Source organism: Xyrauchen texanus, chromosome 36 (assembly GCF_025860055.1).
Source record: "Xyrauchen texanus isolate HMW12.3.18 chromosome 36, RBS_HiC_50CHRs, whole genome shotgun sequence".
Taxonomy (NCBI): domain Eukaryota; kingdom Metazoa; phylum Chordata; class Actinopteri; order Cypriniformes; family Catostomidae; genus Xyrauchen; species Xyrauchen texanus.
The window spans coordinates 5,066,941-5,080,349 of record NC_068311.1 but is presented as its reverse complement, the minus strand read 5'-3'; the positions used below and the strand labels follow the sequence as shown (position 1 = coordinate 5,080,349).

The following is a 13,409-nucleotide window of genomic DNA, read 5'->3' as shown; positions in this document are numbered from 1 at the left end:
TCAATGCAGCCGTCTACCAGGAGATTTTAGAGCACTTCATGCTTCCATCTGCTGACAAGCTTTATGGGAATGCTGATTTCCTATTCCAGCAGAAATTGGCACCTGCCCACAGTGCCAAAACTACTAGTAACTGGTTTGCTGACCATGTTATTACTGTGCTAGATTGGCCAGCCAACTCGCCTGACCTGAACCCCATAGAGAATCTTTGGGGCATTGTCAAGAGGAAAATGAGAGACAACAGACCCAACAATACAGACGAGCTGAAGGCCGCTATCAAAGCAACTTGGGCTTCCATAACACCTCAGCAGTGCCACAGGCTGATTGCCTCCATGCCACGCCACATTGATGCAGTAATGCAAAAGGAGCCCCGACCAAGTATTGAGTGCATAAATTAACATTTCTGTATTATAAATTACTTATTCAAATATTTTGAGAGACTGGATTTTTTATTTCCATGAGCTGTAAGCCATAATCATCAAGATTACAACAAAACTAAGAAAACTAAGAGGAATCAAGATAAATCACTTGTGAGCAGAATATTTTTATTCTTAGAATATAAGTTGCTCCCAATGGCAGGCTAGCGCCTTGAGCTCTGCCGATATTAGTGTGTGAATGTGTGTGTGAATGGGACACATTGTAAAGCACTTTGGTAACCTCTAAGGTTAAAAAAAAGGTGCTATATAAGTGCAGACCATTTACCAATAGTTTTGTTGGGCATCATTCCAATCAAGCTATAATTTTGCCAAATTATGCAAAATGTGTGAAAAAAGTATTTAAGTGTGTGTATTTAGGATACCTAAAATGTTAGCCAGTCTTAAGGGGTGGGCACACTACACTTCGTGCTCCATTCACTCCCATTCATACACATCCGATTGCAGCAGACCGGAAACGCAAGCTCATGCAAAGAAATTTCATACTTCGGTGCGTACAAGCTTGGAGAACTCTGAACTGTGAATTCGTATGATAAGAGGAGGCGTCACCACTAGGAGATCGAAAGGTCACACGCTGACCTCTTGGTTTTATTCAAAGGATACAAATTTTTAAATTGCAAGTTTTGTTGATGCAAGAAAGCAAGTAGACAGTATATTTTAACCATTTTAATACAACTTTATTTTTATTTGTGATTTATTATTTGCTTACACCAGAAGCCCTACCGCGTAACATATCCTTGTTCGTAGCGTTGTCCGATCGCTAAAAAAAATAGTTAGTGTGAACGTCCCTTTAAGCCCTCTTTTCTTACATCACCATCATTTTATGTTAATGCTTATTGGTTATCCTTAGCGAAAACAACACCTGATAAACAAGAAAAGTACGCTCTGAACAGGGCTCGAACCGCGGCCTACGGCGTGAGAGGCGACTGCGTTAACTCGGAGCTACCAAGTTGCGTCAATCTAATCAAGGAGGTTAGAGGCTACAACTCTTGAGGTTTAGCCTACTGTGGGTGAAAGCCAGCTAGATGATGATCTTAAGACTTTAAGGACAAAAACAAATGTGAATTCTTACCCACTGACTTCTTTCGGAAAAATCCCCAAAGCCTCATTTGCTTCATTTTTGCTGTCTTTCCTGCTAATTGCCGTTAACTCGCCACTAAGTAACGTTAGTTGATGTCAAGGACTGTGCAAGCTCCTCCTCTACCTGCTGCATATTCAACAGAGAGGAAGAAACGGAGTCGCCCATAGGCTACCGACAGCGAAGGAACTTATTCTATAGGCTAGATTATGCCTATGTCTATTTTTACAGGCTGTATGCAGTATGTGCAAAGCCAAAGCACAATGAAATAAGGCAACTTTACATAGGCTTTTGTCCGGTTTCATATTTGTCAGTCAACTATTCAAAATACATTCGGGGCTACACTCAAAACAACAGATGGACAGATTATTTCTCAAATTCTCAGGGGAGGCAGAGCTTATCCTAGGGGAGGCACTGCCTCCCCCAGCCTCCCCCTAGACATGCCCATGACAAGCACACTTTTCATGCAAAACGTTTCACACAAAAATGTTTTGGGTTTTAAGAAAAAAACCGGTTGGGGTAACTTGAGGGGAAGTGACTTTAGTGATACATCCACTAAAAATCACCATTAGACCATTTGTTTAAAAATCATTGCAAAAATGTCTCAGAAAATTCGAGTTAGTTCTGAGAAAAGTTTTAGCATCATTTGTTTGCAGCTGCCCTTTGGGTTCATATTTTGTCTTCTAATTCAATGACATTTGGACAATTCTTTTTGGGGTCACTGTAAATTAATAAAAGAAAAATGTAAGAAAACGAAAAAGGAAGAAAATCCGGAAGGTTTGAATCGTTACTGCCATTCAAACATGACAAAGTCACACATAACGCGTTTCGACCCAAAAAAGAGAGCGTGTAAGAGCTAAAGAGAATGGGAGGAGAGAAATGGAGTTGGAAGGCGTCCAGGCCTTTGTTGACGCTCCTTTGATGGAAGCTGTTCTGTGTTATCAGCCTCCAGCTGTGTTAAATGACACTCTTTATTAGATGAATAAGCGTGTGTGTGTGTGTTTGTACTAGGAGTGTGCAGTAATTGGATGCTTGTGAAAGCGGACTGCTTTGATTATAGTGTAGTTTCCATTTAACTCTCACTCACTCAAACTCTTTCTTTCTTACTTTCTTACATTTTCTCTCTATCTTTCCACTTTCTGGTTGCTTTGAACAATGACCTGTCCTAATGAGCTGGGTAGAATTGTGCTCCGTGGTGCGGCGTGATAACTTAGGAAGGTTGTGTGTTTTGACCTAACTGATGGCAGTGCTGATAATCTAAATGTGAATATAAAGAACTGATTATTATAATTCATATTAATGACTTTGCCTTCACTGAAAGGACTTATAGAGGTTATTAAGACGTGGAGATGATCATGTGTGTGTGTTGGCCACTGATGTGGCGTGTTACAATCGTTAGTGGATTTTATTGCTACTTAAATTGACACTGACTATTGGGAGATTAATTATCCATAGTAATCTTTTGTATGTGTGTGTGTGTGTGTGTGTGTAGGTGGTAACCGTGGTGGTGTGTTTGCGCTGGGACTGGTACAGGGAGAATGGAAGCTATACGTTAAGCGACCATTAGACCGAGAAGAACAAGAATTGTACCTGATCAACATCACAGCAACGGATGGACTACACATCTCCACGGCAACCGTGGAGGTTCTGGTTACGGATACAAACGACAACAGTCCTATCTGTGATCCGGTCTGTAAAACCCTTTAAATGACTTCGTGAAATTATTGTAGCCACAGAAGTAGAAATGCTCCAAGTTGTTTTTCTTCCTGTTTTTAGTCGATAGATAAATCGCATTTGTGCAGTTTTCTGCTTCAAGGAATGTTGCTCGACACAAATAGCTTGCACATATGCATGCTAAACATGGATAATAATGTGCCAAAGCCTAAAATATCTAAAAATACATTTGGAACCAATGAATTAAGCCAATAGCTTCATGCAAAATGATCTACAGTATAAGTATAAAGCATGACCTTGGAAAAATAAGGTCAGAAATTGGGTATATTTGTGTAGCAGGGGAACTGATATGAACTCATCTGTTAACTTGTGTTTGTGTAGGCTGTGTACTCTGTGTCCATCTCTGAAGATGTCCCCCAGAATAAGCAAATCCTTCAGGTTAAAGCTACAGACGCAGACACTGGCTCAAACGCACAGATCCAGTTCTCTCTATTCGGCTCTGGAGCAGAAGACTTCAGCATTCATCCTCATACAGGTATTCCTATTCCGTGTTTGTGTGTGTGTGTTGGGGTCAGGTTTTGCCTGCATTGTAGTGAATAACGAATACACATTTGTAAATACTAATTAATGTCTGTGAAAATATAAAATGTAAAAATGCTGAAAGGTTGGTGTGAGGATTACATTTAGGGGAAGGAAAATATTATTAGCTTATTATAAAAACAATAGAAGACAATGGAAAGTCCATGATAGAACAAGTATGTGTCTGGTTTAAAGAGACTTCCTATTTGTTTTTTTGCTCTTTGTGCATTATGGATTTATTTATTCGTTTATTAATTTTTTACCTATGTTTCTCATTTCCTTTTCTTATTTTCTTGCTCACTTCCTTCCTCACTTCCTTCCTTCCCCACTTTCATCTTTCTTTCTTCCTTATTTCCTCACTTCCTTCCTTGATTCCCTCCTTTACTTCCTTCCTTCCTCCTTTACATTTTTCTTGCTTCCTCGCTTCCTTCCTTCCTTTCTTTTTTACTTTCTCACTTCTTTCTTTCCTTCCTCACTTCCTTTCTTCCTCCCTTCAACACTTCCTTCCTTCCTTCCTTCCTTCCTTCCTTGATTCCTTCCTCACTTTCTTTCTTTCTAACTGATTTCCCTCCTTCCTCCTTTTCTCACTACCTTCTTCTTCCCTTCCTACGTTCCTTACGTCCTTCTGTTCACTTTCTTCCTCCTTTCTTTCCTTGCTTCCTTCCATTCTTTCTCCCTTCCTTTATCCCACCCTTCCTTCCTTGCATCTTTTCTTCCTTGTTTCCTCCCTTCCTTCATCACTCCTTCCTTCTTCACTTCTTTTCTTTGCTTCCTTTTTTCCTTCCTTCTTTTCTCACTTCCTCCTTTCTTTCCTTGCTTCCTTCCTTTCTTTCTCCCTTCCTTTATCTCACCCTTCCTTCCTCGCTTCCTTCTTTTCTTCCTCGCTTCCTTCCTTCTTAATTTCTTTTCTTCGCTTTCTTCCCTTCTTCCTTCCTCCCTTTTTCCCTCCTTCCTCACTTCATTCCCTCCTTCCTCCCTTGCTTCCTTCATTTATCCCACTAATCCTTCCTTCCACGCTTCCTTCTTCCTTCCTTCCTCCCTCCCTTCCTTCCTTCCTTCTTTTCTCACTTTCTTCCTTCTCTCTTTCTCTCTCTATAGGCGAGCTGAAGACAGCCATGGCATTGGACCGTGAAAAGATTGCACAGTACTCTCTGGTTGCCAGGGCAACGGATGGCGGTGGTTTATGGTGTGAAGCTGATGTGGTGGTGAATCTGTTAGATGTGAATGACAGTCCGCCACAGTTCAGCATGCCTCATTACACCGCCAGTGTTTATGAGAACACGGCCACCAAAGCTCTGCTGACCAGAATACAAGCCATCGACCCCGACCTGGGTATGACCATGACATGGACACATTTAACCATATTACATGCGCATACATTCGGTTGTTAATACAATTCTAGTCAGCATTTAAACATTATTAGATAATGTGTTGTGGAAAGTAAGCAAGAGTGTGTGCTATAAAAGTATTTTCCTAACAAAATTCAGATGATAAACCAAATAGAAAATCAAATGTTCAAAACGGCTTCTCAAATGATCAATTAAATACATTTCCATATATGGAGAATTCAATTGTATTTAATCATTTTATTGTTTTATTTTATTAATTGACCTTTCGATTTGAATTTTGTGAGGAAAAAACTTTGAAACGTTGCCAAGCTGCTGGAAAAATAGCTGGTCAACCAGTTCAAGCTGTGTTGTGGAAAAACCTAGCTCAACTAGTTTCCCACAAGCTCAGTCAAGGTGGTTTAGCAATCAGATAGAAACTATCGAAAGCCAACTACCTCCTGGTTGAACTGGTTTTAGCTGGATTTTCTAGGAGTGAAAACTTTTTGTGCTTTTTTGTTTTTTAATATGACTAATCTCTACTGATATATTTTTATTTTGCAGGTGTTAATCGTAAGGTGATATATTCCCTGGTTGACTCGGCTGATGGTTTCTTTTCAATTGATAAATCATCTGGTATCTTAGTTCTGGAGCATCTGTTGGATCGTGAGGTTAAATCCTCTTACAATTTAACGGTCCGTGCGTCAGACCAGGGTGTTCCTGTTCGTCTCTCCTCTCTTGCAAAAATAACGATCACCGTTCTGGACATTAATGATAACCCACCCGTGTTTGAGAGGAGGGACTATCTGTCAACTATTCCTGAAGATGTTGCCGTGGGAACGGAAGTGGTACAAGTTTATGCTGCAAGTAAAGACATAGGTACCAATGCTGATATTTACTATAGCATCCGATCTGGAAACCAGCAAGGACATTTCACCATCAACGTCAACACAGGTGAGACGCACAGATGATCCAATGCATACTATTACGTAAACACAATAATCCTCATTCTTGAAACATGAGCACAATGAATTTCAATGCATGTGATAGTTTACATTTAATTATTTTCTATGTATTCTTTATATAACACATATATCACTCTAAAATAAGAGATATATCATGTTTATTCAAATGCCACGTATAGGTGCCATCTCCGTGTCTCGGCCGCTAGACTTTGAATCCTTCAAAGACTACTTCCTTACTGTGGAAGCCACAGATGGCGGGACTCCACCCCTCAGCGCTGTTACCATGGTAAACATCAACCTGACAGATGTCAATGACAACGCCCCCATGTTCAACTGCGACACCTACAGTGTGTCCATTAGCGAGGACACTAACATTGGAGACACTGTTGTTAAGGTAATAGATTAAACCATTCATATAATTCACATCAGTCTTTGACACTGCAAAAAAAAAAAATTATTAAAAAATAAAAAATAAAAAATATATATATATATATAAAATGTGTTTTTGTCTTGTTTGTCCAGTAAAAATATAAAAACAAATCCTTAAAGCAAGATTATAAAAAAAATTTTTTTTCTGAAATCAAGTCTAAATATCAAATGAAATTTTGCCTCAAATAAATGTATATTGTTTTAAGGGTGTTTATATTAGAGGTCGACCAATAGTGCATTTTGCCGATACCGATAACTGAGGTGGTGGGAAAGTCCAATAACTGACCAATCGGCCGATAGTTTTCAAATTGATTTATAAAATATTTTATAATATTTAAAAAATATATACTTTCTTTATTATGGCGGGCAAAGACAAAGAGTCCAAAATGAATAAAATCCCAGATTTTATTTTTCAACCAAAATCCTAGTTAATAACTAGAAAAAATTATGATTTGGTACATAATGCGGGACTTTTAAGCATAAACAAGCCCAAAACACACTGGGGACTCTTATTTTGAAATGATTAAATGATGAAAAAACTATCTGCAACTATCAACATATTTTTGCCAATAACCGATAGTTCCAAAAAGCAACTACTGGCACCGATTAATCGGTAAAACCAATATATCGGTGTGGCAGGGCGGAGGGCGGGACCGGGTCGTGATCCTACACACCCGGTCCCGTATTAGGCTAATTATGCCTCCGTGAGGGTTAAAGGCTGACTGCAGGGGATCGTGCGGGAGAGAGAGATCGTTTACGGACATGTCCGTCATGTGTGTGTTTATGTTGTCTTTTAAGTTGATCATTAAAACTATTATTTATATTGTAAAGCCGGTTCTCGCCGCCTCCTTTCCATTGATCCCTTTACAATCGGCCTACCTCTAGTTTAGATAATTTTACTGGAAAACAAGTCAGAAATATTGAATAAGAAAAAGATTCAATGTATTTTAATATTTTAGATTCATATAATAATTTGGTCTGTTGTTTCTGTTGCCTAGGTGACAGCAGAGGATGTTGACAGCCAGGCGAACAGCGACATCCTCTATTCCATCGTCAGTGGCGACCGAGAGAATCAGTTCTTCATCGAGCCAATCACGGGCCAGATAAAAGTCAACAAGCTGCTGGATCGAGAAACGGTGAGAGACTTCGCCACGGTGACCGTTACCATAACAACCAACATGACTGAGGGTGAAAAAAGGCATTAAATAGGACAAAGGATTTATTTAAAGTGACAGATCAGCAAGGAGCAGCTATGTCTGCCATGGAGGAATCAAATCCTCCAGACATAGCTGTAGCTATTAATTTAATGCTGAATATTACGAAAATAGTACATTATTTTATTTTATTTTTTCATTTTCTGTTGAGTCACAGCGACGATAGAAGGATTTTGTGGGTGGTTGCCAAAGCATTGCTAGGTGGTTGCTAGGGTGTTATGGGTGGTTGCTAGGTGGTTGTTTGCTGGCCTAAATGAAAAGAATCTCCCTTTGAAAATTACTAGCACACCTCTTCTTATCAAGCCGCATGATTTGAGGTATCATTCTTGTCTGTACCACAAAAAGTGTTTGAAGTTAAATACTTTGGGTTAGATATTTCTAACCCTAAATATGAGCAGTAGGAAGAGTCAAGCACCACTAATTACACCTGTATACTCTTAAAATAAATAAAATAGCATGAAAAGGTGGTTTTAGGGAGGCTCGGGTGCTTTGGTCATTGATAAAAGGCTGAAAAAGCTTCACTGTTGTGGCCAGTTGTATATGATGTAATATAATCGTCACCACTAGATGGTTTCTTTACATTATGAACTGAATTTTTCTCGGACAAACACATTGTAATTCCCAGAGCAATGACAGTTGTCCCTTATTTCCTCTAGGCATTTGACTTAATAAAGTAATTGTTAATTCTAGATGGTGCTATCGCTCTCTCTCTCTCTCTCTCTCTCTCTCTCTCTCAATAGATGGCTGGTTACTCATTGTCAGTGAGAGCTCTTGACAGTGGCACACCTGCCATGTCCTCCACAGTCCAGGTCAACATCGACCTCTCTGACGTCAACGATAACCCGCCCACTTTCACTCCAGCTAATCACACTGCAGTTATACAGGTACAATAATGAGTGCATGGTTAAATCAGCCAATCACGTCCAAGTAATTTCACCAATGTAACATGAGCTTTACTCATCAACAGGAGAACAAGCCATTGGGAACGATTGTCCTGCAGCTGTCTGTCATCGATCAGGACGCAAGCCATAATGGCCCTCCCTTCCATTTCAGCATTGTTTCAGGAAATGAAGGGGCATTGTTTAAGCTGAATGGGGAAGGGTTGCTGACAGCCAATCGGATGTTTCGTAGGTCAGAAGGCACTGAATACATTATTAACGTGCAGGTGAGGAAATACTGAACAAATATTTTTTGTATTTTTATATATATATATAAAAAATTTAAAAAAATATTTGTAAATGTAAAATACATTTTATATGGACATACATACAAATATAATTTGTATGTAATTTTAACAGAAATCCTGAACTGCAAAGTGGGAATAAATTGTACCAGAGTTCCTTAAAAATATATGAAAAAAACATTTATATTTTATAAAAAAAAATATTATTTATTAATATGTATTAATTTATTATAAAATAAAAAATATATATATATTTTGAGAAAGAAATATGAAACTAATTAAATAATTATTTTATATATATATATATATATATATATATATATATATATATATATATATATATATATATATATATAGTACAAAATAAATTGCCCATTGTGTTCCCATATTGTTGAAGTATGAAAAATGGGGAAACCCATAGACAATATAAATAATAAAAAGGCACAATTTTTTTTTTCATCTTGCACTTCAGGGCTTCCATATACAGTATGTTTGTATTTTAAATGATTAATCTAAATAACGGTTATATTATATAATGGTTTTTAAATTAATTAAATTACACAAACATTTTAGTGTTACAAATGGTGCTATTCAGAAGCTTCTTTCTGACTATAAATCCTGATTGTTCAGTTCCTTGATTGATGCTTACTCACCTCTACTTTTGCATCAAAGGCCAGTGACTCCGGTAGACCGCCCTTGTCATCGACGGCGACTTTTTTGGTGCGTGTAATAGAGGAGAGCATGCATAAGCCAGTGGCATTGCCTTTGCACGTTCACATCGTAACCATGGAGGACGAGTTTCCGGGAGGTGTGATTGGTCAGATACACGCAACGGACCAGGACGCTTTTGATATACTCACCTACGGCCATTCACACCAGCAGAGCAGCCTCTTCAAGGTATATGAGTGTGTGTTTCCCATTGGATTTGTGTTTTGACAGCTTGACACATAGTAGTGCGCAAACCAGGTGGTAAAACTCCATGAAATAGTAGGCCCCGCCCACTGTAAAATCTCATTGGTTTAAAGTTCTGCTTCACATTGCTCTATATCAAATAAATACATCAACCCAAAAATAAATATTCTGTCATTATTTACTCACCCTCATACAGCCCTCATTTATTTAATTGGCTAGAGATTGATTTTTGTGTGTGCACGCTCTATGAAATGTTTTGATTGGTCAAAAAAAATTGGAACCATATAATATATTGGTGACATCTCTCTCTTTCTTCCAGGTGAACCCTCAAGACGGCCGAATCATCGCTCTGAGTGGACTGGACGCGGGTCACTACACCCTTAACGCTACTGTAACAGATGGCCGCTTCACTGTGAGCATTCCAGTGAGTGTGCATGTGGAGCAGGCCTCTGTCGAGATGCTCCACGACGCCGTGACAGTCCGTTTCGATCGAGTCTCCCCTCACGACTTTGTATCCCGTCACCTCACCTCAGTCCGAAGGGTTCTTTCCAGTGTCATGGCAACGCCCCGCCCTGACGCTCTGCATGTGCTTAGTGTACAGCCCGTGGAATCCACCGGGCAGCTGGACCTGCTGGTTGCCGTGGAGATGCCAGAAGGGGGAGGGTTTTACAAGGCAGCGTTCGTGACGCAGAAGCTGAGCTCGGCTCGCCGTCAGTTAGACCAGGTTTTGAGAGTGTCGGCGGTTTTGGATAAGAACTGCTCGGGTCTGGACTGCAGGGAGGCTCGGTGTGAACAAACCATCACGCTGGACTCACACAGTCTGCTAACATACAGCTCCACTAAAACCAGCTTTGTGTCGCCTAAGTTCCACAGGAACACACGATGTGTGTGTAGCGGTGAGTTTTTGTCCTAAGCAGCCTCAACGAGTCCCGCCCACAGTGAAATCTCATTGGCCTATATCCCACTCCCTATTATAGAGTGCAACATTCGGGTTCCAGAAGTAAAAATCCCATAAATGTTTGTTTCCATAAGAGAAAACTTTTAAACCTGTAAAGACCGACCTACTGTGGGCTCTGAGGTTGTTAATCAATGTTATATGCATCAGTCCATGTTATTTCAGCAGACAGGTCCAGGTATTTAACATTCTAGATATCTCGCTGACATCGGCGATGTGTCAGCGAACGCATCTTTGATAGTTCATACATTGCGTTCGTCGCACACGGGAGCGAGCTCTGATTTGCCTACAATTTCAGGCTTTTGTCGGCGATCTCCACAAAACTGTCGGGCGAGTAAATTCGTGTAGTGTAAACTGTATAATTCAAAACATTCTTGTAATAATGTGACACTGGGGCACAGGTGGAGGAGGTGGCATTTCACAACATTGTAAATAAGGAGCATGTTTAAAGAAAAAAACTAAACAAGAAATACAAATGTCTTCAGTTTACTATTAAAGGCTTAAGGGTTTAATAGGACCAACGCTGTGTGAATGTAATGAAATTATGACCGAAATATTTACATTTACATGTAAATAAAAACATTTACATATTCAGTAATAAACATTTAATATTATATTACAGTAATATATTATTACAGTTTGCTAATGAAATCTCTTCAGTTGTCACAGACGTCCCCGCATGATGTTTTACATTAAATAATTTAGTATAATTTGTAGGTAAATTGTTGTTGTTTAAATATTTGTTGGTACATTTACACATTTTAATATGATAAACACAAATGTATATTTGTATATATGTATATAAGTGGAAAAAAAAGTTTAAACTTGCAGAAACCCAGTTTTGCTGATAAGCAGTGTTACATGTTCAAAGGCCTTTTTGAATGTGTGCCTGAACCTGGGTGTATATATTTATAGACATGACATATTTTTGCATATTTGTCAGAACAGCTGAAATCACTCATACTATTCATAATAACATATTAAGAATAACAATATTCTTCAAGTCAGTCTGATAAATCCAGTCACGTCTTATACTGGTGTGGGGGGGAACAGTCCCTTCACACAAAAATGTATTTCAGCTGTATGTGTGCACAGGGCTTTACATGAACTTTTTGGCTAACTGGCAACTGTGGCTAGTGGTGTTCCAAAATCACTAGCCACTCCGTATTTACACTGGCCAAAATCCCCTGTCCCAGAAAAAGTGATGAAGCTAACTGGAGACTGTAACTGCATGCATTTGTTTTGGACATTTTGGCCTGATGATTTAAGAGACCTTGAAAATGTTTGAAAGGTGCTTGAATTTCACTCTTAAAAAGCTGTACGGACCCTGTAAGTGCTTTTAAAAGTGTAATCTTTTCTACCTTTAAACCCTCCAAAAATGTACCCCTCCATTGTAAGTGCCTTACTGTAACCTCGATTTTTGTATTTTATTTTATTTATTTTTTATGTGGTAAACAACGTTATGCCACAAATGCTGTCGATTGAGGTTAACTTGTATTGAACCTGGAATATTTATTTAATATCGGAATTCCTGGTGAATAAATTAACGATACTACAGGAAAACAATCCACCAATCAGAGAATCGTGGCCAACAAAGTGCGCCAGAAGTGCTCTGCAGCGACCGCCCACTTTCAGTACGTACTGTGAATGATGCAATTAGCCACTCTCCCTGCACTCTTAAACTACTTATATCTATTTTGCACTGTTCTTTAGTATTTTGAAAACAACATGCTTTCAATCAACAACTTTAAAATCAATAGTTTTATATTTTTACATTTTCACTCACAATGCCTCATGGGATTGTACAGTAGTTCATACCCTCATTAAAGATGTTGTACCTTTATTTTTTTGACCCATATTCAAAAAGTTTTTGCTTCAAATTAAAGTTTGCAATGTTGTAATTCATCTCAGAGCTGGTTGGTTTGGTTCATGTCTTAAAACTCTTTTTAGAAGGATTTTTGTGAAATTTCTATGGAAAGAAATTATGGAAAAAATACTTCTGGGACCAGGATGGCTGAGAAAGTGTCTTCATTTATTGTGATTGTGTCACCTCATGCAGCAGTGAGGACACAGTATAAGACTAATTTCTCCTCTATCTCAGATGGGAGTTGTTCTGCAGGCTCGGAGTTTTGTGACGAGATGAGATGTCCTGGTGACATGCAGTGCGTCGGCACGGACAGCAGCAGGGGACCTTACGCGTGTCAGTGTCCCCTGGGTAAACTGGGAGAGTGTGCAGGTAAATTCTAACCCCTGGGTGAAGCCTTTCCATATGCATCACAATGTATGTCTTTGTTTTTCGATTTTGACACTAACAATGACCATTCCGTGTGTATGTGTTTGTTTCAGGACACACCTCTCTGAGTTTCTCTGGAAATAGTTATATAAAGTACAGAGTGACAGATGCAGACAGAAGTGGAGAGCTGAAGTTAGCTCTCCGGATCAGAACTCTGCAGAGTAAAGGAATCATCATGTACACACATGCTGACCCCTGCACTGTACTGAAGGTACCGCTGTTTTGCATATTTACACTCAATTAAACATACTAACACTTACTTAATTCCTGAGGGGTCCTGATCACCCTGTCAGGGTTTATTTTTATGATAACAACCAGCTTGGCTGTACATTATCCCTTAAGTATATCACCCCTGGGCTCCTGTCTGTTGT

At 39.1% G+C, this 13,409-nt stretch overlaps 1 protein-coding gene across 1 annotated transcript in view; it reads left to right on the top strand.

Annotated features, from left to right (window-relative positions):
* LOC127629571 (protocadherin Fat 3-like) overlaps window positions 1–13,409 on the top strand; it is a 198,762-nt gene that overhangs the window by 153,513 nt on the left and 31,840 nt on the right. Inside the window, exons 13-24 of the mRNA XM_052106671.1 lie at window positions 3,002–3,198; window positions 3,565–3,718; window positions 4,861–5,094; window positions 5,652–6,041; window positions 6,232–6,446; window positions 7,480–7,617; window positions 8,436–8,579; window positions 8,663–8,860; window positions 9,551–9,775; window positions 10,110–10,686; window positions 12,847–12,981; window positions 13,092–13,249. Coding sequence (XP_051962631.1) covers window positions 3,002–3,198; window positions 3,565–3,718; window positions 4,861–5,094; window positions 5,652–6,041; window positions 6,232–6,446; window positions 7,480–7,617; window positions 8,436–8,579; window positions 8,663–8,860; window positions 9,551–9,775; window positions 10,110–10,686; window positions 12,847–12,981; window positions 13,092–13,249 — 2,765 coding nt within the window. The remainder of the gene's footprint in view (window positions 1–3,001; window positions 3,199–3,564; window positions 3,719–4,860; window positions 5,095–5,651; window positions 6,042–6,231; window positions 6,447–7,479; window positions 7,618–8,435; window positions 8,580–8,662; window positions 8,861–9,550; window positions 9,776–10,109; window positions 10,687–12,846; window positions 12,982–13,091; window positions 13,250–13,409) is intronic.